The sequence below is a fragment of the Vanessa cardui genome, chromosome 18 (genome assembly GCF_905220365.1).
Source record: "Vanessa cardui chromosome 18, ilVanCard2.1, whole genome shotgun sequence".
NCBI lineage: Eukaryota > Metazoa > Arthropoda > Insecta > Lepidoptera > Nymphalidae > Vanessa > Vanessa cardui.
In genome coordinates this window covers 3,942,012-3,968,744 of record NC_061140.1, presented here as the reverse complement: position 1 = coordinate 3,968,744, position 26,733 = coordinate 3,942,012, and the positions used below count along the sequence as shown (strand labels likewise).

The 26,733-nt window shown below is 32.0% G+C and overlaps 1 protein-coding gene across 2 annotated transcripts in view; it reads left to right on the top strand.

The window, feature by feature from the left end:
* LOC124537295 (receptor-type tyrosine-protein phosphatase kappa) overlaps positions 1-26,733 on the top strand; it is a 180,657-nt gene that overhangs the window by 69,122 nt on the left and 84,802 nt on the right. For both annotated transcript variants that reach the window (XM_047114090.1, XM_047114089.1), the window contains exon 2: positions 16,686-17,121. In XM_047114090.1, the coding sequence (XP_046970046.1) occupies positions 16,926-17,121 (196 nt within the window). In that variant the 5' untranslated portion in view covers positions 16,686-16,925. The remainder of the gene's footprint in view (positions 1-16,685; positions 17,122-26,733) is intronic.

Sequence of the window (26,733 nt, the reverse complement as noted above, 5' to 3'; positions counted from 1 at the left end):
AGTATTTTATTTACAAATAGTAATATATTGAAGAACCAAATAGAGTTGTCCATAGAGACCCGAAGTCATCTTCGAAATTCTTAAGAAGTTTCAAGCCGTATAAAAGAATCAGTAGCCTCCTCGAGACACTTCTCAGCTGACATTCGTTCATTTCAATCGTAAAACTGAAGGGAAACGTGCATAGAACGAAGATCATTTCCCCTTTGCCATTGAAAATGGAGCTGTTAAAACAGCACATTCTTTGAAATACAAAAATGGCTTGGCGATATAAAGGAATACCTTGGTATTCATACAATCTAGTTTTATCATTTTGTTCAAAAGGCATGTTTGTGAACGCGAAACTAAAAGCATTGAATTGTCTCTCTCTATACGTTTTTATGAATTCATGTTTTACAGTTTCGTTTTTTTTTATTCATTGTACAATGTTGACGATGTATCTTTATCTGTTTATAATAAATTATACAGATATAAAAGACGAATGCTAATATATTAAGATATAATTTGTTTTATTTTTTAAATTTAATGTAATACAGAACGATATTTTGAATGGAAATAGACAATAATATTATATATTAGTAATAAAAATTAATATCAAAACTCCTAGTTCCATCAACGTTAAAAAACAAAATCAATTCCCCTATATCGAAAAGTGACCCTATGTAGTTACCGCAGTAAATATTTAAAACAATATTTATACGTACTTATAATGTACATTGCTTTTATCTTAAACAGGTGTATTCCTGACTTATTAAAATTTGGTAAAGTTTTGTCCCTTTTTGAAAGCTCTCTCACCGAGTAGTTAAGTTAGATCGTTTTAAGGCCCAATACATCTAAAATACTTATTTCGCTATTCAGGTTCTTGAGCAAAATATTCACTTTTTGAACATATTAGTAAAATGCTTATTGTTGGAGTGAGGGTTTACTAGGAATCGCTTCACGACGGACGCGGAAATTGCACTACTTTGGTAAATAAAAGATGCGTAGGAAGACACAGAATGATATTGATATATTCTACAATTTATCTAAAATATTCTTTAGTATTATAGTACATAACATTTTATATATTTAAACGTGATTTTGAGTCAAGTAATGTATTGATTCCCTTTTCTCGTTATTTTTTACAAAAAATGTATGTTATCAACAAGAACGATTGCATAATTGATTCGTTTAAAAAAGTTAAATAAATATCCAGAAAAAACTATTTAAATCGTAATCGTTTAAGCCCCGCTTAGTTTTGTGGATTAAAATATTCGTTTCAAAATATTTTAACAATTTATTTACGTAATTGAATAACCCAAACTAATATGAAATTATAATTTAAAATTCATAAATTGTAGCATAAAAGCACAATAATTAAATAATGGCTTAATCGGGCATGTTTGAATTTTAGGTACTCCAACCGGCGAATTTTATTTGATGTTTCCAGTCCGTACTGGTTCACATAATGTTGTCTTAAATTTTCGCGATTACACATTGAAATAAAACTAGCTACAACGGATTTGAATCGCGTATATTAATTATTTTTAACATCCCGACGTCTAAATAATGGCTTATTTAATATTTCAAAACGGCTTATATACGAGTAATATATATCTCGCTATCCATAAGAGGCTCCGAAACTGGACGAGGAGTAACGCTTTTTAATCAATTTCAATGGTAATCGCTCGAAAGAGCCCTGGGAATAGTAATTAAGCCGCCCCGGGTAATCTAAATAGCTTTCCAATTACTATCGACTCGTTAAAGTCGCCCAATATCTAAAACAATTTCTTATACATTTATAAAATCTAATTATTGTGATCATTTTATTGTACACTAATATGAAAAATATGTCATGGACAGCCAGCCAGCCAGGACAGATAAACACTAGTAATATGGTTATTGAAATAATTCATTCAATATATAAATAAAAGTATAAAGGAAGTCGTCGATCGCTGTCGATCTCTATGTATGCTTAGCTTATCTTTCAAACTACGCCACGGATTTTGATGCGGTTTTTTTTAATATAAGGACTGATTCGAGAGAAAGGTTTTGTATATAATACATGGAAAATATAGTAAAGAAACACTGACAATTTTTGACGTTTCTATTGTGATGTCGTTTATAAATAAATTCAGTAGTATATTATTTAGTGTCAGTATTGAACTTGTGCGAACCCGGGCGGGTTATTAGTTTTATATAAAGGCAACGCACACATGGCAGAATAAAGCGACTAGGTTGTGTGATGGCATAAAATAATTACTAAAAAGATTTAATCGGTGCGAAAATCCAAATTTAAATGAGTGTGAAATCTCATTGGGTCTGCCATGAATAGAATTTTAAGGTTGAATTTCGTGTTGCTTTTTTTAATTTAAATAATATTATAAAATATAAAGTATTTCAAGCAACAATATTAGATTCTTATTGTAAGTAGTAGGAATGAATTAATAAAAAATCAAAAGAACATTTATTAGCGAGTGCAACTTTTATGAACGCTGATTACGAAAAGAAAGATCGCTTGATGTATGATTGAATTTTGGTTATTCTTTATTCAAACACTGGAGAGGTAACTTAGCGTAAAATACGATTACCAAAAAGAAATGCGATGATAGAAATAGAAAATCTATTAAATTTTATGGCTTTTATCAATTTAATCAACGTGAAAATTTTGCAATAGTTAATTCTAAAGCAAACAATAAGAAGTACATCAAATTATCGTCGAGCAGTTGACTTACGTTGTAGTTTCTTTGAGTATGTATTCTTTGGGGTCTCATTACAATAAGTAAATTAAAAAAAAAAAAAAGTTTTTTTTTTTGTTTACAGTAAGGAAATAGTTTTACTAAAACAATGAAATCGACGACGAGTAATTTTTACAAAGCAATGCTCAGTTCTTCTCACTGACTTATGTAATGACCGAATATGAACTGTTACAATAAGAGCGAATGCTCTCAATGAAGGACCGAAGGGCAGAGTGTGAGTGTGTGTGCGTGTGTGCGTGTATGTGTTGTACAAACACAATACAATAAATTGTCTTATGTCCAATTAGTGCACACAATGTCTCAATGCTATTATAATATCAGTCTGAAACAGATTTAACAGTGACTATTATTATATTGTACTGGTTGATAATTAATTTGACTAATTAGATCATAAGCATGTCTAATATTCAAATGAACGACTTGGTGGTATTGCTTTATATAGTAGTTACCACCTATTTGTCTATTTATTCTGCCGCCAATCAGCAACATTTAGCAATAATGTGAAGGTTGAGTCAGCTTGTACAACCACAGCAATCGATGGCACATTGGTAGATAATGTAAGTAATAGTTTACATTTCATATGGCGCTAATATCTATGGCAAGAAGTATAGCTACCATCATCTGGCTCAACTCTCGTTTTGTCTCGTTCGCTGTTTGACCACGGTGTCCATTTTCATAAGAGACGAGCAAACTGCGTGGGCCATATTAGTGTACAAGTGTTCTCAACCTTATACTCTGACGGAACTACAAATCCATCACGACCGGCTTATTTAGCCTTTTAAGGCATGGCAATGGAAACAAGGACAATATTCGGACTCCAGACTGCTGTTGAGCCTTTCTTTTACCCTTTATAGCTTTTTATATCTAGATTTTTATATCTGGTTTCTAGTATCAAAACCGAGTATAAAAATAGTAATCTTATGTTGTTACAGTTTGTTTTATATGTGAACACATCTCACGTATCTAACTATTTATAGCATTTTCACAGAACTCGACATTACAATAGATTTTTTCCTGAATCAACATATTACGTTCCATCCCGGGAAATCAAAGGGTTCTGTGTGGATAGTCAAAAATCTCCATATCCATTGTCCACGCAAATGAATTCGACAGCCCATACGAAATAAAATCAACCTTATTATAACGTGGAAGAATTTAAAATCTAATAACAGTGAATATGCTTGCATTTCTGTATACTAACGCAATAACACGATGCATCATTACTGAAGTAATTAGTTTAATGTAAACAATATTATACACAGGGCGCTGTAGAAAATTAAGCGCGGAAACTTCTTTGTTTAAAATAAATATATTAAATACAATGTATTTAACCGTTTGTCTAGTAAGTTGTACCGGCCTTTGATGAAAAGTAAATTAAAACTGCTATGATAAATATTTTATATGCACTATAAGAGCAAGGTCATTGAACCTTTTCAATTAAAATGTTTTGAATCAACATTTCTAAAGATTAAATTGATGATCATGTAATGTCAGGTAGTGACATTATACAACATTCACTATAATTATTGAATACTTAGTTAATCCGTCGAATTAATTACCACCCATACCATACAAATTTTACTCCATGGTCGCGTAGTGTGTACATCAGTTTTCATGGGTTAGAACTCCTTACATTGGGATCAGAGTAATGTATGTGATGTTGTCCAATATTTATATTATATTTATTATTTGATACAATACAAATTGGAATTTGTATGCCTTGACCTATCCTCAACCTCAAAACAACAATACTTAGAGCGCCTAAAACTATAACACAGGAAGGAACATCTTAGCTCCCAAGGTTGATAGTGCATTGACAAAGTAATTAATGATGCTTTAATATCTCTAACAGTGCCATTGTCTACCTGGCTGACTGGTAAATGCAACCTATTTTCCAGTCCACCTTTCTATGACGAAAATCTTTCGTCGAATTGTCATAACTACACAACATCGAAATATATTTTTTTCTTAAATATTTTAACGCGAACATCTACTCATATATGTATGTTCCTTATTCATAATATATGTCGGGATAAAAACGTCTTCGACCATCTGCGAACATTTGTCACTGCCAGAACCTAACGCGAATCCAGAAAAGGCTTTAGAGAAATGTTTCTGGACGATATAAGAATAAATGGAATGAAAATCATCTTTCGCCGCAATGTGACATGGATTTGTTGCGAGTTAATGAAGATTATATCTCGCTTTATTGGAGACAAACCGTGCCCGCGATTTCGTACGAGTTTAAATTTAACAAAAAAGTTATTGTTCTGTTTTTAGAATTTAATGTAACTTACTAATTCTGTATTATCCAGCTTTTTTGTGATATTAAGTCGTTAGTGGGAGGCACGCAGAGTGATTTTATTTTTTATAATTATAAATACTCAATAAAATCCAAATATACTCCTTATTACATCAGCTATCTATCAGTGAAAGTTCCGTCAAAATCATTCCATCCGTTCCAGAGATTAGCCGGAACAAACCGATAGATAGACTAAATCGTAAAAAACGTAATTTAGCTATATGTACATACATTTATGCATTTAGTAAAAAGCGGTTATTTAAATGTTACAAATAGACACTCCAATTTTATTTTATGTATAGATAATTAAATTTGATTTATTACATATAATTATGACGAATGGTTGGTGTCTATCCAAACGAATTTGCACAACGGAAAGTATGGAAAATTACCATCGTTTACTCGCCATATCTCATTCACCTCATTTTTTTCGTTTTATTTAACCCTTTTTTCTTTTGCAGCATATCATCCTTCAGTCTATCTGTTGCCTTATAGATACTATACTTTTTTGTATTTAATCAATAGTAACCACGGGTCCGTGCCTATTTTTATTTCATATTTTAGTTTTTTGTGGTGTTTTACAATTTTGACTTGGGTTGGAACCATTTTTCTCGAATGACGTGGCCCACAATTAGTTTTTTTTATTACAACTATGAACGTCAATTAATATTATATTTTATTCAAATAGTATATTCAACTGATTTTAAAATGTTAAACGCTTCAACAAACCGTAATATTATCTTTGAAGACAAATATATTCAAAACGTTTTATACAAAATATTACGAGTGTTGTTCTTTCATTTGTAATACTGTAGAATATTTAAATATATATCAAACTATGTTTCTTTCATACTTGGTCTTGATTTATTTTATGATTTATTTATTGCATATTTTAACATCGTGGTGTGTAATATGTATTCAGTGGTAGGTCTTCGTGAAAGCCCGTCTGTGTTTGTACCAACCACGAATCAGGTATCCTACTACTAATTAATATTGTTGTATTCTTGTATAAAGGGTAAGTTGACTATGTTACTACAGGCATAAGAGACATAACATCTTAACTCCCAAAGTATATGGCGCATTGGTCGTTGTCCATGGACGGCGGTGACAACTTACCATCAGCTGACCCATTTGCTCGTCCACTTACCTGTATTATAAAAAATAACATTTATAAGTATTATAGCAAAATTAGACACATACAGCATGTATAAATACATAATTAAATTTTTAGACAAGTGTATATTTGTCATTTATTTTTATTACAAATATTTAAATAAAAATTTACAATAATATAAAATAAAAATTACAATACAAAAATATAAAATAAAATAAAAAATAAATTAAAATAAGCAAAGATCATGATATATCATGATTATCATTATCTATTGTAACCACAAAATAGTTCAGAACTTACTTACTTTTTTTTTTTTTAACGGATATTCTTTTTTAGTATTAAACGATAAAAAAGAAAATGGAACGGAATATTAAGATTCATGCATATAGTTCACTCAGTGTGACTTACCCTACAAATATATCATATACAATATAATATACTAATATAATATACATATATATATAATACTAATATAATATAATACCCTACAAATATATCATACCCTACAAAACGTGGTGTAAGAACAATTTTGAATTACGTCGTCGGTTTGGCAGGACGCAGGATGCATAGGACTTTTTTACTGGATTATTATCCTGAAATTTAGCTTACGTTTTACAAAATGATTATCAAAAAACACGACCACTAGCGAACATAACGCAATGTTAGTATTATTCCACAATATAAATAGTACTTGAAAACATTTTACCGCTATGTATAATTCAAAGATATTTCAAATCCGTATATTGTATGGTTATTAGATTGAAAGCCACTTCTGAAACAAAAAGCGTTTTAGTCGGGAAAGCGAAATCCTATTGAAATACACTCAAGTGGCTGAACGAAGGAGCCTCGGAAGGGTTCCGAAGCCATTTCATTGTAAAGCTAAGCTACTGTATTGCTAACCTTTTGAAATGGCCATTTATGCTGAACCTAGCACGTCACGTTGATATTCATCGACTAACGGGCATACAAATTGACAGCTGAAGTAATACATTAAAAAAATACATATTCTAAATTCAAATTTGGAATTGTCATGACACAGGATTTAATTGTATTCAAAGTTCTTATCAGAATATTGAATCTACCGTAAATAGTGAAATAGTCCCTCCATTTCACTATTTACAGTCCCTAAAATTATAATCTGGCTCTTTTATATTTATTCGGAATTCAAAGATTTTATTCCAGTGGCTCAAAAATCCCATTGGTATAGAATTAAATTAAAATAGAGTGGCAGACTAAAAAAATACCATAGACATTGGCACTTTAAAAAATGATACTCAAATATTACCAACCTTGAGAAATAAGATGTTATATCCTTGTGATAATCTGTGACTGAGTTATACTTACTTACAATTAAACAACACAAGACTAAATATTGTTACTTCGCTGTAAATTATTTGAATCATATTGAGATCTAAATATGTCTCCAATTCTTTTAAACAGGACAATACATAATACAATCGAAGAATAATTTACCGCTTCGACTAGTGACAAAAATAGTGACGGCATTTCCCAGATGAATCGCAATTCCAATTTTAAAGCAATAAACGAAACCGCTGTGTTGTCAGCATTTTGTGTTTTTTATTTTTATTTTATATATTGATTGACAATTAAACGATGTAAAATATCTTATTCTATATTCTAACTTGAAAATACAAAGGAGGTTTTATAAGGCAGATCCAATAGATGGATACCATATAAATAATTATTTTTTTATGCTTTCAAACAGCACTACCAACTTTTTAATGTTCTTATGGTATTACAACTATGGATCGAGTTCCTTTAATTGAAAATTATATTCAAGAATAATGTTTGTATGTACAAAAAATTGCGAGATAGCGTTAATTTCCATAAATGCACGAGTGATTTTTATAACTTCTCTTTTATAATAGGTGACGTTTTAATCTCAATTAAAAGATATCTCGGGATATTTTTTTATCTTATCTATTCGAATTTGCACTGGAGGGGACAGTTCTTATTAAATATTAAAGTGATTTTAACTGGCAACATTTCTCGATGTCGGATCAGAAGTCCGAATGGATGCGTTAACTAATGCATTTAAATTTCGTACTCACTCTAAGTTATTAATGACGTTATGAAAATTTATGATAACATGAATCGACCAAATTCAACAATTTTTAAAGAATAAATATGAAGCGTTCTACTAATACGATTTTATATACATATATCTAATAGTAGTCGCCCTCGGGTTCATTTGCATTTTAGGTATTAGTGGGTATGTGTTAGGCATAAAAAAGTGTGTGTGTGTGTGTGTGTGTGTGTGTGTGTGTGTGTGTGTGTGTGTGTCATATAACGTGTAGCAAATTCATTACAATGAAGAAAAGAATATCCTCTACTTATAGAATACTAGTAGTCGCCCGCGGCTTCGCTCACGTTATACGGCATTGGTGTTATGTAAAAAGAAGCCTTAAGTAGACATTTGTCCTTTCTTAGAATTCAAACTTGCTCCATACCAAATTTCGTCAATTTCCGTTTACTAGTTTTGCCTTGAAAAATGGAACAGACGGATTAAGTTTCTTTTTTTTATTGCTTTTCTATGCGCCAAGAGGGTCCATGGACAAAGTTACTCTCACATTTAGAATATTAGTATAGATTACCTTACACATGTCAATAGGATTGATAAGTTTTCTATAAGTTCGAAATAAAACACACTCATGTCTTTCTAATAAACCTAAATACGGTGAATTTAGATTTAATTGAAATCGCTCAAAGTTTTCGTGGAAATAGTAAGATTCAGTTTATCCCATTAACTGCGTCCAAGCGTTTCTATTAAAGAGCTGAATTCACTTAAGCCGGTTCTTTTATCTGTTCAGTCCAGTAGAAAAGGAAGATTGGACATCATTCGTAAGACTGTCAGATACGAGGATCCGTACTTTGTTTGAAAATTGGAATTGGACGACAGTCAATACGGATCGTCTTTTGACTCGAATTAATTAAAGATGTTTATTTGACTTCCAATATTCATTGTACATTTTATAAAAAAATCGAACACCTTTTTTGTTTTAATAAAGACTATTTGGTGAAAATTAACCAATTCTATGACGATAATTTGGATTTAATTCAGACAAATATTCTTTCTAAGAGTTCATGTAGTATGCATTTCTTAACCGATAAATTATTATATATAATAATAATAATTAAAATATATATATCAAATCAAAACATATAGTCGTACAAGAACTCTTAAAATTAAAGTTTTACCATCAATTTTGAATGTCTTTGACGCAAAAGTACCGGCAAATATTTCAGTAGTTACTGTTTGCTACCAACGCTAAAACACGGTTTTTATCATCTGTGTGAACCAGTATTGAGTAAAATACCTTAATAAGGATTCTTTAACGATAGATATTAATGTATTATATAGAAAAATGTTAAATATAACATTGTAATTAATATAACGAACATAGTCTGTAAGATATATTGCATACTAACCATTATGAGTCACTGGTAACTTGAATAAAGAATATTATTATTATTTGGTCACGTTATCATATAGTATGCCAATATACTATTCCTGAAAAGCTTGGCCCAGTAAACTATGCCACAACGATAGGTATTACTATTTATTATGAAATTTGCTTAAACAATTCGTATCAGTTTCACGTCTGTACACGTTCATAGCTCTTTGATGTTATGATTGATTGCCATCGTTTGATCCATCTGTCTTTTGTTCCATTGCAAATGTCAAAAACGTTATGAATCGAGCAATAATACGAAATTAATTCTATAAAACAATTTTACAAATTAATTCTATAAATTAATTTCTATAAAACTAGTTTCTATAAATATCTAAAAATATATAAAAATATTTTATAACTATAATAGCCTGTATACATCTCATTGATGAATAGCCCTTCTCTCTCCAGGAGAAGGTTTGGAGTTTATTCCATCACGATATTCCAATATGGTTTAACCAGACTATATCTTCGGCAGAAAACAAGATGAATTTTAAATACAAATACAAAGTTTATAGCTTCTGAGCTATCACAGCTCATCTAAGTGGTTCAGCGTTTTAAAACTTCTACTGACCGATTCAGCTGGGTAGGCATCTCCTCGTCTTTCAATGTCTCAGCTTGAATTGCTAGTTATGTGAATTGTCAGTGGTGATTTGTTTATCAAAGACGTGGCTGCTTATTAAGTGCCTCATAATACTCAGGGTCACAGGAGCAGTGAAGAGGGTTATAGTAGAGTAGGTTCTTTGCAAGATTAAATAATAAATTCGCCTTCAATATTAATATAGTCATTTCACCAAAAAGACTATTTGTATCAAGATAAAGAATACAATATTTTTATATATTTATTGATGACAAAATTGACACTAGTATAATATCGTAGATCAATTTATTTATTATAAACTTTTTAATAATTAATTATTAAACAATTTAATTTACAATTCTTAATACAAATTCAGCTATCACTGCACCACATCGTTCCGCCAGTTCCTCTAGTTCACCCGTTTTGTATAATTAGAAAAGTTGAAAAGTGAACTTTTATATAGTTGTGAGTGGGTCGTACTAAAACTAAAAAGTATGCGTACGACTCACAAACTAAACAAACAGAGAAACAGTAATGATGTTTGTCCAAAGTTAACAGTAAGCCAGTGTAATTACAGGTATCTGACGACCGTCAAGTAGTGTGTACATCGGTTTTCATGGGTACGCCACTCCGAGGTCCCGGGTTCGATTCTCGGCGGAGTCGATGTAGAAAAAGTTCAATACTTATCTAGTGTTTGTGGTGCCGTCGTTACTTCTGATTTTCTATAACTCAACTGCTTTAGCTACTTACATTGGAATCAGAGTATTGTATTTTATGTTGTCCAATATTAGGTATAAGAAGAGGAAGAAAAAAAATATAAACAGGATTGGGAGCATAATTTTTTGTCATTCTAATGGTAAAGTGGCAATCGCAAATTCCTACAGCTAGACTAAAGCTTCATCGCCTCGTGACAAAAAAGGTTAATTGTGATGTCCCTAACTAATTGCCAACGATTATTTTTCACAAAATGCGGAGGAAAATAATTGACGTTTTTACAATTAATCTACATAAAAGCTGCCAAAAGGACAAATTAATCATTTAGATGAACGATAATTGTTGATAGCACTAAAGGATGAGGAGGTGAGCGCTACTTGGTAAATCCTTTCTTAATGCGTCATTACATTACGGAACAAAGGACTCCTTCAAATTTGTAATTGTTGTAATTGTGTTCCAAACCTTCTCCTCAAAGGTAGAGGAGGCCTTAACCCAGCCGTGGGAAATTTACATGCTGTTGTTGTTGTAATTGCAGTTGATAAAACTTAAATTTTGGTGGAAATTGTCGCAAATTAAACGAGTGTCATATTTACAATCAAAACAGTCTGCTTTCGTTCCATAGTGACATTTACTATTTTGAAATTCAGCTGTGCGATCACAGAAAATAGACAAACAAAATTTGTGTAGAATTTTGTAAAACTACCAAACTAACCTTGGCCAAACTCCGGTTGCTGTTTACTTCATTCATGCGCGTACGTGCGTGGGATTCGAGCGGAAGTATGCTGACATTATCTGTTGGCTCTTCATTTATTTTACGACCTGTTGACATCGAATCCGCCATTTTGATTTATTTACCGTTATATAAATTACTTTAATAAAGGAGTATATCATCGTCAAATTCTATGACGTTAAAGATATTACCCTTTTCACACGTGACGTGCAGTAGTACGATAATGTATTTCTTTTCACTGTTTTCTGAATTTAAAAAAAAAAACTTCTCTTTTGGCCATTTTATGAAACAATTGAAAAATAAGGTTTTATTCCAACGCTATCAACGCTACAAAAATTAAATACAGAAATATATACTTATAAATCTGTACCCCGTGATGCATCAATTGAAGCAGTTGCCATATAAAAAATCGAGACTGCTACCATAATGAAATTGCTTTCATTGTTTATATGTCTGTATAGACTGTCGAAGCTATGGCCGAAAACGGTAGCGGACGGGTATTATGACGTTAGGCGAGTGTCAAACGTAGATGTCACACACACCAAGATAATAAAGTTGTCTAGAAATTCTATATAGATATATAAATAATACACAAACACAAATACACATATTTATGTGTGTGTTAATATTATTATAGTTCATCATCAATATCATTTTCCATGATTTTTTTTTAAAAATAAACTGTGATATGAAATCACGGAGCGATAATTCAAGTTATTGACAAATCAAATAATTCAAACTACTGGTCAGCATAACGATTTTTTTTGTTTGAAATGGTGGTAGTCAAAATTAATTAATTATATATTTATTATAAGATATATCGTTATTATGTTAAATGGTCTTTTTAACACGTAACACTCTTCAAATCACGATTTATAAACAACTAACAATTTCCTCATTACACATACCCGTTTCTGGTTCTTCAAAGGCCAAAAAGTAATTAAAATTAGTTTTATTATAGTTGTATGTTTAAATTTTCTCATTCTTGGCAATGCCAAGATATTTCCATTATGGTTCAATGAATCGTACAAATCCAGTTAAGGTGAACGTGTCCCTAAAATGCATTGACCTACATACGATTTCTGTTGACGCAGGTCACACAGGAAGTATTTATTATAAATAACAGAACATTCAGTAGGTTTTTTTTAGTAGCCAATACGTTTTCTAGGTAAATTAGCATAAACTTTATTTACTTTTTGTTAGTTTAATCTGAGTTTACTATATTAAAATTTATTTTATCTTACTAATATTATAATTGTGAAAGATCATGTGGATGGATGTTTGAACGTTTGTTACTCTTTCATGAAAAAATAACTGAACGAATTTGGATGTTTTTTTACAGTCATAGGTTATACATCAAAATAACATATAGGCTACAATTTATAATTATATTATTTAATTTAGTCATATTATAACGATACATATCAAGTACCCGTGCGAAGCTGAGGCGGGTCGCTAGTAAAAAATATTGTAATACATAATTATATGATGTTAAGGCATCGTGCAGCCCGGATGAATACCACCCATTCATCAAACTATTCTGTTGTCGTAAACCAAACCGTAAAACAACAATATTTAGTATTGCCAATGCGCCACCAACCTTGGGAAGTACGAGTATACCCTTTTTAAGAGTGACTGTAACTACACAAGGGACACAACATCCTAGTTAATAGTCAATTTTGCGGCGCGAATAACATTGGGCGTTGACTATTTACCATTAGCTGGCCTAATTACTTATACCGAGACTATTCCAATGCACGAAATATATTAAAGTGACCAAGTGTGTCCAAAACAAGCACGCAAGTGTTAAACTGCTTACTTTCAAACTCCGGACTTTTACTAAATATACTCAGACAGAAAAACTCAATAATATTTACCCAGCACCTTGGGCAAGGCAGGCCTATTACCTAATAACTAGAGATACATAAAATCTATGTAAATATTTGGCAAATAACCTCATACTTAAATACAGTATAATAATTGGATGTGTAGTATATATATCTTAATAACCATGTATGTCGGGTTCAAAGCGCGATAAGTGCAAAAGGATAAATCAATCTCAAAGAAACAGTTTACATTACATTTAGTAAAAGAATACATCATGAAGTACTTGCAAGCGTTGCATGACTAGGACGAAACGGTAAGACGCGATTATTTCAAGGTACACCGCGCAATGGTCTACGTGCAAACACGTTTTATTGTATTCAATGCACTATCATAGTATCTAGGCGCAAATATTTTTTTTATTATTATATTTAATTAGTTTAATGCCATACCTTTTTTCTATGTATTTGAATTCATTATTTCGATGGCCAGATATATTTTTTTGATCTTTCAATATTTTTAGGATAAGTTTAACTTTGGCGCGAGTTATCGTCTTTTTCTTCTAAAACCTTTTATTAAATAATAAATATAATTTTAGCGCAACAACATGTACAAAGCATATTCACATCGGTATCAAAGGAAAATGGGGGTAGACAGATATAATAAAATATATATGGCAACATAGCATTAGTATGTTATCTAAGTTTATTTATATATCGCTATATTCGTTGTTACAACCACGATGATACATATTTTATTTGAATTAGATATATATTATTGAAAAAGGGATTAATTTTTTTTAAAAGGGATTAAATAAAAATTTGAATTGAGAACATATTCTTTTTTATATAAGTCTATAATAATATGTACGATGATTTATACAAAAACGAAAAGCACGAAAATATAAAGTCAAAACCATTCGTTCCGAACTTGGGGCGAGTATTCTGTCGATAGTGAATTACAAGCATACATTCAGAGTAGACTAGATACCACATTTTTCATACATAGTATGAAAACGGAACGTAGTACGTCGTTTAATGACGTCACGCCAGCCATACTTGAATATCATAATAAATTAAATTACATTCATTTAGAGCTATTGGAGCCATAGAGTTACTAACCGATAGGAAATACCACTATTGAGAATTAATACCATGGAAGAGTTTATACAGTTTATAACAATTAGCTATTTTTTATACTAAAGTTTATATCGGGTTTCTACAGCGCGTCATGTTTGCAATTAGCACAAAGTTCGAGCACGCTTTATGTCTTGCGATATCTAGCCAACTATTAATCTGTGGTCACAAGCTTCTGTTCAATTTCATACCTCTGCAGGGATTGTGCTGAATAATTTATCCTTATTTGTATTAAATAATGCCAAGCGTTGCCAGTCAAGTCAGTCATCCGATGACTTATCCGTGTATCCCCATTTGTTATATACGATTTATACAACTATTCATACTGGTTTTGTTCGTAGGTTTATTCTTTTCCTATTTTTTCATTGTTCATTGTAATAAAATTAATAATACAATAATAATTAATAATACTAAAAAGGATTTATAATAAATAAAAAATAAAAACAAATTACCGTAAATATAAATGATTTACTGCTACACTCTATAGAAAGAATCATACAGGGAACTATTCATGTTACAAAATTGAATTGCATTAGCTCATTCGTTTGTTTGAACGCGTTTGTTTAAATAGGTTTATTTTGCTCTAAATAGGCTGTTTATTCAGTTATAACTACATATATAACATGCTAAGTACCACGAGATGGAGTAGTAGCGCTTAAAGCGGGTGAAAGCACGTTTAGCTGCTAGGTATGTCATAATACAAAACACCTATAATTATGAAATTGAACCATTTTAAAATATTAATTATACGTTAAGATTGTATCAATTCATAGGGTAAAGGGCACCAAGGCTGAACCGAATAGTTATATTAGATATGATATTAATTACGATAAATAAAATACTAAGAAGTTTATTGACTTATAGGCACATAACTTTTATTACATCTTTAAAATATAATAAATACACATAATTATGATCGGTATAATCAACGCACAATAATTCTACAATTTACCATCTGCATAATTACTTATTGCATGCCTCGTTTTTATTTTTTTCAAAGTATTTTAATAAATATTAAAAGCGTACAAAGTGAATTATGTTCTTGAAAGATCAATTAAGCACTTAATATCTTTCTCGGAAGCACCTTTATTTCGCTCACCGCACTCAAACAATGGAAGCCGTATTTAATTACCTACATAAAATTAACCTGTGCTAACCAAAACGCTGACACTCGTATTAGGTATGCGAACCATTGTACCGTCCTTTAAAATATTAATTAAAATACATTAATGTGAAAGCGATAATGCTTTACTTGACACGTATATTGCAACGACATGCTGATAAATCGATTTTAATTAAGAAAATTTTAGAGCAAAATTAAAACATATAAAACCTTTTTACTAGTACTTCTAGTATTCATTAGTTGAATAGTTTGGTTTTGATAGAAATGCTTGGATTTAAGCTCAGTTTCCAACGCAGGACTGATCGAGAACAGTGATTTTGGATCTGGTCGTAAATCTAGCTTGTTTTAAATGATGCGAATTTCTTGTCGTTTTTGCGCGCTGGAAACTAATTGCCGAAACAGTAGAAAAGTTGGTATATTGACAATTCAAAAATATTTTAGTGTAGTTTCCTTTTAGAATTAGTAGGTATTGGATTCTGAGGTAGTAAACTCTCTGAATAGGCTTAACGACTGGTCACTGATTCTGTTTCTACCAACATATATCATTCTTTTGTATAGTTGTGCTTCGGTTGAAAGGATGACTGACCCAGTATAGTTATATCCGCGTGACGTTACTTAGACTCCGTGTTTAGCGTCATTGACTATACAAAAAATGAAGTTATAAAATAACAATAATAAACTGCCTTTCTGGTATTATCATTATCATTGGGCCGATCGAAGTCTAGTGTTTGACCTACACTTCTCCAAAATTGCGCTAAATTTATCGGTGAAACATTTGGCCTTCCACAATATTTGATTACAAAAATTAGACATGTAATATAATTCTGACCAATTACAGGGCGGCATTCTATACTATTATAGAATGCCGCCTTATAATTGGCGAATATATGACGATCTTTTGGTTTAAAATTCTTCTCACGAACATTTTAATAAAACAAATCTCTTTTGTTTCAGGTGAATCAAATGCAAAATATGTCCGCTTTATGATATAGAAATTCAAATTAGTGCTAAGTTCAGTGTCTAAAGATAAGTTTTGATATAATTATAGTCTGTTTATAAATTTTTTATGCGTGGATATTAACCACAGGCAAGCAAAAAGTGCGCAGGCGATAGTGTCGTAAATAGAAAAATGCGCTGCTAATAACAGACGCATCCTGTTGTGTTTACTGTCGCGAGTTTTGTTATTACGTCGATATGTCGTCGAGGACTGGTCAGCGTGGGACGTCGGTGGCGACCAGTCAAAGGAAGCACCGCTCGAGGTCTACCCCCAGGTATGATTTGGAGAAGAAGCCGAAGAAGAAAGACCTGAAGACAGCCGGTGCGACCAGCCTCGTCTCGATCCCCAACAGCATAAAGTTGACTATGCTGAACAGCGGCCTCATATCTTTTGGTGAGTTTTATTATTTAATTACCATATACATATATCTTTGAACTGCCCCAGACTGGCAGTCATATGAATTTTGAAATTAAAATAATTGACCTTTTGGACTGCCAGATCAATATGACCTTTAAGAACTTATTTATTCTTTGAAAGCCAGCAACGCAAAGCTAAAAAATCTGGTGTTGCAAATGACCGCGGGCGTTGGTAGTGGTAGATTTGGCATTAACACTGACACTTTGACAAACTGGTCTGCTAGTCATTTGCCACCGATAGTATAAAAAATATAGATTTTAAAGTGGATAAAGGAATATCGATTTCCATGTCGCTAACTTTAAAAATGATAAATTTTCGTAAAACTTTTATTCTCCATTTCATTCGTACTTTATTCGTGAACAATTCAAATTTTTCATCCTGTTAGACTCGCCGGTTTGATCTCTGTAGGATCAGTCAACATTTTAAAACTTTTCTAAGCAGAAGATTTCCTGTGAATTTTTGTCAATTATTTTTATCGTCATACATCATCATTTAATAATCAATTTGTTTATGAGCTCGTATCCATTCTATTATCATTTATAAGAGAGAGATTTTAACTTTTACAAAAAGCATCCTAAGCTAAGGAGGTCTTAGACCTAACTCGTTACTTTAGCTTTCATCTTTTTACCTAGATTATTTTTACTTCGAAACTTGTTGTAATTTTTAGTAGAAACTGGATCAGTGTGTTTCCCGATTCAGGCTAGGTACCGAACATAAGATAACGATATACCGCACATAATCTATCAATGTATTTGGTGTTTATGATTGATGGTCACGAATAGAAATTAGATTCAAATTTCACGTAAAGCTCATTACTTATTAAGTCCAGCCACTTTGATAAGCATCAATTACTTTGCAATCATGAAAAGCGAATATTACAAGGATTTCTGTGGTAAAAAAATAGTTTATTAGAAAATCAATTACAAAGAAAATTTATGGACATTACTCAAAAACGCTTCCCTAGTGCTGCTTGGTAAAGATTTACCTTTTATTGTACGATATATTAGCGGTCAAACATATTGGCCACCTTCTGGTATGTGGTCTGATGTGTATGTGGCGTCCTAAGAAATATTACCCACCCCTAACAATGCGCCACTTACCTTGGCAACTAGGATATTATGTCCCATTTACCTGTAGTTACATTGACTCACACTTCGAACAGTAACACAGTTGAGTATTGTTGTTTGGTGGTTCAATGGTATTGACGGCGTTGCACAAAGTCCAATGAATTTCATGCGAGAAATAAAACTTTCCTCACGATGTTTTAACTATAAATAAGAGATTCATTATAAATACAGATTTAAGCACTCGTTCGTATTTGAATCCACCTTTTAATAGGATCAGCATGTCCTATTGACTCGGTCATCTCTGCTCTCAAAGTTAACGTGATATTTAAAGAAAGATAGAATAATGTATTTGGGGAAAGAACAAATAATAATCAATCAATGATGACTTGGGAAGTTAAGTAAAAGGCGAAAGTTATCGGTATGCTCAAACGCCCACTCGTATTACTCGGCATGCATACTTTATTCGAGCGCAGATCTTAAGCGACGCTTCCGATTTTGATCAGGGATTAATGATTTTCTGAAGTGAATTTATGTTTAAACTCGAGAAGGAAAGGCGCCTGAGGACGGCTGCATGTGTGGGCGGATTTTCTAAGACATAAATATTCGATAATCTCCAAAGGAACAGAGTGGTTGATTGAGCTCCTTATCCTTTTCCTTAATATAAGTGCCCTTTGTCCAGCATTGAGATATTTACTTGTCTGTACTGTCTTCTTATGTGTACTTTACTTACTGTACGATCGCGTGTTCGCTTTCTGCCGAGTAATATAAAGGTTAATCCCTAGGGATGTTCCAATTTTTTCAACGTAAAAGCGCCCTATGTACTAATCCATCACATTTCGTCCAAAGCCGTTAAGCTGTTGATAACGAACATTGGACATTTGGGGTTTACAATTTTAAATTTTTTACCTCGTGTGTCAGCACTTTGTGATAAGTAAAGGTTTTTATTAAAAAACGGCTAAGTGCGAGTTGGATTCCATATGATCCTTTAAATTTGGAGCGTCTATAGGCTCGCCGGGTTAGGCTGCCTCATACCCATATTATGACAGCAACGGTCATGACGATCTCATAGTCTGTCATGCCCTTTCCCTGACCGCTTTCTTACATACGTCGCAAACATACATTTAGTTGATACTATTACAATATAAAAAACATATAATACCAAAACTTTTTCTTATAATATAAACCTCATAATTATACTTGCAAGAAAATTTCACTCCAATTAAATTAAGAAAAAGCATTACAAGAAAACGATTCAATGCACAAAGCAAGGCAATGTACATCCGTAGTATATATATTAAACTCCGCCCACGACTGTTGTATTTTTCCTGAAACTCTCCATAGGATATTTACTGCTACGTATATTAAATCATGTTTTGCTCGCTGAGCGAACGATGTAATTCAGCTTGGTATCGATACTCGACTTCGTTTAAAAATAGACGCATGCCGGATCTAGTACGAGTTTTCCACTCAGAAGCAATGCCACTAAATACTTGTAGGTATAACTTGTATATATTTTATAAGAGGAATGTATGTATTTTATAAGAGGAATGTTTGTGTACTAGCGATTTTCTGGCCGGTACATTAACTTGTCAATAAATAAAAATATTAAAATTCTACCTATTTTAAATTTCGAAATGCGAAATTATATATAATGAAATTTAACAAACACCTAACATTGGGTACAGAATAGACATGGAGTATCTCTGATCTCCCCCTCCCGCCCCTCCTCCTACGTGGATGGAACCGGGGAAAAAAATTTAGCTATTCATAATAATGAAATAAATTGTCACTGTATTCAACGAATATTCCTTACAACTATAAAAAGCCTTTTCACAATTCACAGCGTTTGCGTAAAACGAGATACGGGCGCGTTTTTTTTTTTATCTTATTTTGCATTACGTCAACGATGAAATTGCGCGCAAGCATTTGTAAGAGAATTTAAAACTCATAGTTGGGACGCGTGTACAGTCAGAATACGAAACCTTCCTCAGTTTTCAAATTAATTCCTTTATCAATTTGTAAACTCTTATTACCTTTTGAATCTGAGCACTAAATCATTGCGACGCAATACTGACGTATTGCGTCGCAATGATTCATTCTCGATCGGTAAAGCAGAATATCGCTCATACTGAGCACACGAAAATAGATCTTAAGGTGACGAACCTTTTCTTACCCCGACTGTACATATACGAGCAACGTTTTTATATGTATATAAATTGAAGATCGTCTGAATTGACATCTGCGCGTTTCATAGACGTCAGCTTCGATTCATAAATATGCACAAATGTATGCGCATGAATATCTATTTGCATCATGTTGCGAACATGACAGACAGATATTTACACGTCACAATTCTTTTTCAATGCACCTGAGTATTTTAATCGATACTAAAAAAAGTCAGACAACCAACCTTTGCAAACGGTTCACATTAACGTAATTCTTATAAACGGCACCCAATTTGGACGAATGAGAATGAACGAAAGACACTGCAAGACAAAGTTGGTATTTGAAAATAAATGTATTCGAATTGAATTAGGTACTTTTTTTAATTTCTTTTACAAAAATATCTATATAAAGCAGTAGTATTCATTCTCGTTCGCTTTTTAGGAGTTGACTGTCAGATATTTGGCATAAACAAGGAAATACCTTGATTGGAGTTCAAGCTTCGTACCAGTTTCATCAAATTCAGTTCATTGGTTTGACTGTGAAAGACAAACAGACAGTTACTTCCGAATTTATAATATTAACGTAAATAACACCATTTTACATTTATATGAAACCTTTCATATAAATGTAAAATTAATATTGTATGAGTGTAATAATATTTCAAACGATAATCGAAGAAAATTGGAAATTGTCTTTAAAAATATTTTTTAGCCTCCATTATTTTTATCTTTTAATAACCGTTTGTAGTCAGACATGTTAATCAATATAAAAGGTAAAATAAAAGAATCGAAAATATCATCAACTAAAATTCAAGTGTCTATTTTTAGATTTTTTTTTTTTTTGTTAAAAATAAATATTTTAAAGTAAAACGATTCCGAGCTGTTAATTAGGTTTATCTTCAAGTAACAAGGAAAAGGTATACTAAAAGATAATTAGGAAGATCATATTTCAAAGTGGATTCTGATTAATCCACATTGCTTTTTATTCGTCTTGTTTTACATTAATTTGTGAGAAATGTAAAAAGTATATATTCCGTGTTAATTGTAATCACGTTACGGTCTGTAAATTAAATTTAAGGAGAGTTATATCGTTTAGAGTTTCAACACGATGCCTCTATGTGTATGTGTGTGTCGGGCATATGTCAGTTTTCACAGGATGTTTTCATTCAACGTCGAGCATGAGATGAAATATAAACACCAATTAAATACGTAAATACCCTAGTTTGAACCCGCTAACTGCAACTAAAAAGCGGGTGGTCTAATAACAGGACTATTTCGACTATATAGTGATATTAAATAATTAATTCATTATGTTTATACGCATATCGTTAATTATAAAAAAGATGCAACAAAACATTTTATTGTTAAATAAAGTTATACATACTTTTATTACAAATGCGAAAGTAATGCTGTGAAATCACAAAGGGTGTAGAGGTAACACCTCTTAATCTTTTTTAATCGAGGTGATGTAATGGGGTTTTGTGTGCTATAGGTAAAGTTTTATAAATTTCGCGCGAGTGATTCCGCAACTAGTTAAATTGTATAAAAGTAAATAAAGTAAAGTAACAGCCTATAAATTTCCCACGGCTGGGATAAGGCCTCCTCTTCCGGATTAAGGCGAGGGTTTGGAACATATTCCACCACGCTATTTTAGTGGGTTGGTGGAATGCACATGGGGCAGAATTTCGATGAAATTAGACACATGCAGATTTCCTCACGATGTTTTCCTTCACCGCTGAGCACGAGATGAATTAGAAAGACAAATTAAGCACATGAATCAGCGGTGTTTGCCTGGGTTTGAACCCGCAATCATTGGTTAAGATACACGCGTTCTATCTCATCTCTCAAATGAAAGTTAAATTGTATATTACGAAATATTTGACATGTTCCGTGTATTTGTACATTTAGACGACAGTGTTCGTATTTTCTTTCCTTCCTCCCCTTTTAATAAAAATGTCTCCCAGAGATTATACGAAATTATTTCCTCATTTGTAAACAGCGCTCTTATATACACACACGCTCTATAGTGAGAGATTTAAAATACTTAAACCAAAATAAACTTTATTCAAATAGCATAACAAGCAGTTTTCAATCTTAATTTTACTTTTGGATGCGAAATGTAGATTCTACTGAGAGAACCGACAAGAAACTTAATAGTTGCTCGTTTAAGCGGAATATTACATGAATTATTTACAACTTTTTTTTAGAAATTGGAATTTTCTTCAAGTTATAAATTAGAATAATTAGTTTTAAAAAGTAATAAGTAAATCAACGTTTCTTATTTATATTAAAAACTCATTTGACCAAATTTACCTCTAAAACATATTGCTGAGCTTCGGTCATAGACAACAGCTCAGTATAAAAATAAACAACTTCGAAATTCAAACCGATTCAAAGAAAACAAATGATAATAGAACTAAAAAAAAATATCTGCAATTAATTTGAAAATGCAAATAATTGTTTTAATATATCACTTCTGTCACCAGTATATATACACAGGATGTGACGTAGTTACGAGTATGTGATACGTATTCGTGCATTGCAGCAGACTGTTACACTTCAAAGGACGGTCAGCACAACCTTGGCTTGCTGAAAGCTTTGTCATATATACGTACATTGTTTGTGTGTCGAATGTAGCGAGTGAGACGTTTCAACAATTGTTTGGTCTCCCGTTGTATATAAAAGTATGAACGATATCACTGTCAAAACAGTTTTTACCGCAAACAATTTATTGCGAATATAAAGCATGAAATAAAAACTCGGAACGGAAAGTAATTGACAGAGCTTCACAGCATCAGGTGATACATATTCATGTATTTTAAAACCGATCATGGAATAAAACAGGAATCTTCACAATTAATTTGCCGAACATAATTAAATCGATTGTAATTGTAATTATATCTTAACAAAGTATCTTTGTTATTGTGTTTTACTCGATTAAAAATATCATTATTGCGTTTAATAAAATTATTAAAGTCACTTATCACTCGGTCGCTCTGCTCAATGTAGCGCAGAACATTTTGTACCGCCACTCAAGTACAGTGCATACTTAGATAGAATATTAAAATTAAATCGACCTTTATCAGCATCAACTTATATGGAGTTGTAAAAAGTAGCACTCAATGACGCGTTTGCACGGTTGTTTGCGCAGTTTTAGGTTTGTGCGCTTGCTCGAGTGTCGCGTGACATGATACACATACAGTTATTAATTGCGGTGTCTGAAATTTGCGCGAGTATAACGCTATCCTAGTTTTACGCTCAATCCTAAAATAATAGTATATTCTTGTTACTATAATACACTTCTATAGCTTATACACTTTGATTCATGACCCGTTATTCTAAGATTAACAGTGTCATCGTGATGTTCGACGGCGAGAAACAAAGAAAATATATATTGATAATAACTGTTACATACAAAACCATTTATCAAGTAAATGTAGAGCAACACAGCGATCCTAGGCAACAATATGTATGATATATCAGTGTTCTGCACTAGTAATAAAATTTGTCGGCACTTTTCTTATACGACTTTTTTTCAAGTCAATATGTAACGTACTAGTTGTCGCCCACGGCTTCGCTCGCGTTTGTTTGTTTGTTTGCATTGTTATGAGTTAGGTGAAAAAAGTATCCCATCTCCTTCCTTGGAGCTCAAGGTTACTTCACACCAAATTTCATCAAATTCGATTCGAAAGAACGACAGACAGACAGATTGAGTTACTTTAATATTTATAATTTTAGTACAGAAGTATAAATTTTTAAGAAAGTGTTTAACGCTTTTTAAATCTTCACCCACAATCACGTGCCACGAGTTATCACGTGCGTAATTTGTGTTTATAATCATTAATAGGAAGCCTACTTAAATTAAGCAACAGTTCACGAACTCAGCGTGGTTTAATCATTTCTCAAGCTTCTACTTAACAAAGGGAAGCCTTTGACCACCAGTAAGATCACAGGCTGGTTCTACACTTTCATAATTACATATACCTACCTATAAGTGTCCACGCAGTGGTCGATATTGGACCATATTAATCATTATTAACATTTTGGTGATCATATACATATATAAACTTGCTTGTTTCATACAATTAACTACACTCTACAATTGCTAATAAAGTATAAAATAAGTAAAAGTACCGATTTATTTCGTATTTATTTATGTGTAGATATTTAATTATAAACCGTACAAAATGTCATTTACTATTTTGGATAAACATACCAATAAATGTTGTGCCTTGGACATTAAAAAAAAATAACATTTTATATTTCGAACAAACCTGTAAACTCAAATCGTGTTCTTTATAGCTGTAACAATATATATTCGAAAGATTGATGGAATAACGTCCGTATCTAGGTCACTGTGGGGTAGGATGAGGAAACAGACAATTTTGCTATTATTATATTAACTTACTAACATAAAATACGAAGAGAAACACTATATTGATTAAATCTTTACCTGAAAACGACATGTCGATTTGTTCCACTTTTGACCTGTTCTATTTTTTTTATTATCTTACGCAAGAAATCGCTTTTGTCATATTTTTAAATATATAACAGATAAGATAAATAAAGTTTGTTTTATCTGTTTCATGCATTCATAATAACATGTTGGTATATCAATATGGGTACTTACTTCGTAGTAGGGCTCCGGGTACTTCATATAAATATTCTACTACAAAACAGACTTAGTAGAACCGGTTTGAAGGATGACAAAGCCAATGTAACAAGGGACATAACATCATAGTTGCCATAGTTAATAACGTAAGGAATTTATATTTTATGGACGCCGGTGATCACTTACCATCTTAAAAAAGCTTAAACAATAACTAGATATGATATATGTGTTTATTTCATTTATTACTTGGTGCTAGGGCTTTGTGCAAGCCCGTCTGAGTAGGTACACTCATCCACTCATTAGTTATTCTACTGCCAAATAACAGTACTCAGTATTGTTGTGTTCGGTTTGAAGGGTGAGTGAGCCAGTGTAACTACAGGCACAAGGGACATAACATCTTAGTTCCCAAGGTTGGTGGCACATTGACGATGTAAGGAATAGTTAATATTTCTTACAGCGTCATTGTCTATGGGCGATGGTGACCAGTTACCATCAGGTAGCCCATATGCTCGTCCGCCAACCTATACCATAAAAAAAAACAATCTTTATTTGTATTTGCTGTGCGTTGTTACAAATATAAGCGTCGTGATCGACAGGCATGTCTACGCAACCTATCAGCCCCTTTCTCTATCGGCCGCCAAAAGACGCCAATCTTGGTTTATAGTATGATCATCGCATTTGGAGCTTGGCCAAAATACTTCCAATAAATCTCCCAACGTTTTAAATTGCTTTATTTCCTAACGATATGCAAATATCATTCACCATTGTCAGTTGACGTATTAAATAACCGAATCGGTAGCCAGTCAGAGTTGTTCTATAAATGTATTTATGAAGATTGTTTAAAGTGTGTTTAGTTAAAAATAGATTCATCTCTTTCTATCAGTATTGATTTGACAATCGGAAGAAGAGGACAACATAGTTCAACTAATTACTATATGAATAGGAAAATCGGTCTTTTAATAAAGCCGTTTAACAAAAAAACGATTTAATAAAGATTATTCATATCAATTTCATTTGTTTTAATACTTTTATTGCGATACTTTTTTTTATATATTACTTAAAAATAGTAAGGATAGTGTTACATATATTGTATTGTGCTTAAAAAAAAACTAAAATACTTAAAAGTTAAAAAAAAATACGAACACGTAATTGTTTTATTGTATCCGTACAAAGAGTACTTTATAATTAAAACATATTCGTAGTACTGCAAGAATTTAATGACACATATTGCAAAACTGCGAAAACAAAAGTGTCCTCGTACGTCCAATTCATTCATTCAAATGAAAAATACAATTCCATTCATGATGAATCACGGATCGATCTGGCAGCTGTTTTTATTGCGACACCGTTCCTAAGAATCTTACGAATGATTTTATTTTTAAATTTATTCAAGTATATGAATACTTTTATAGTAAGGAGGTTTGAAGCTTGCTATTGAGCCACGCAGCTCCAATGCATTTCATACGACATATGCAGATTTCCCACGATATTTTCCTTTACTGCTGAAAACGCATTTAATTTTCAACACGAATTAAACACTAAAAAAATCAATGGTTACGTCAATGATATTCTAATGAACAGATATGTTATATCCATACTAAACAACAGAAAAAAGTGTGCCGCGCCGGGGACCGTTTATTTTAGTTTATTTTTACATTTTGTTAAAAGTAAAAAGGACAGCTTGATAAAAACAATAGATAAAAGAGATAACTAGATGTTTTAATTACGCAAAACGTATTACTAC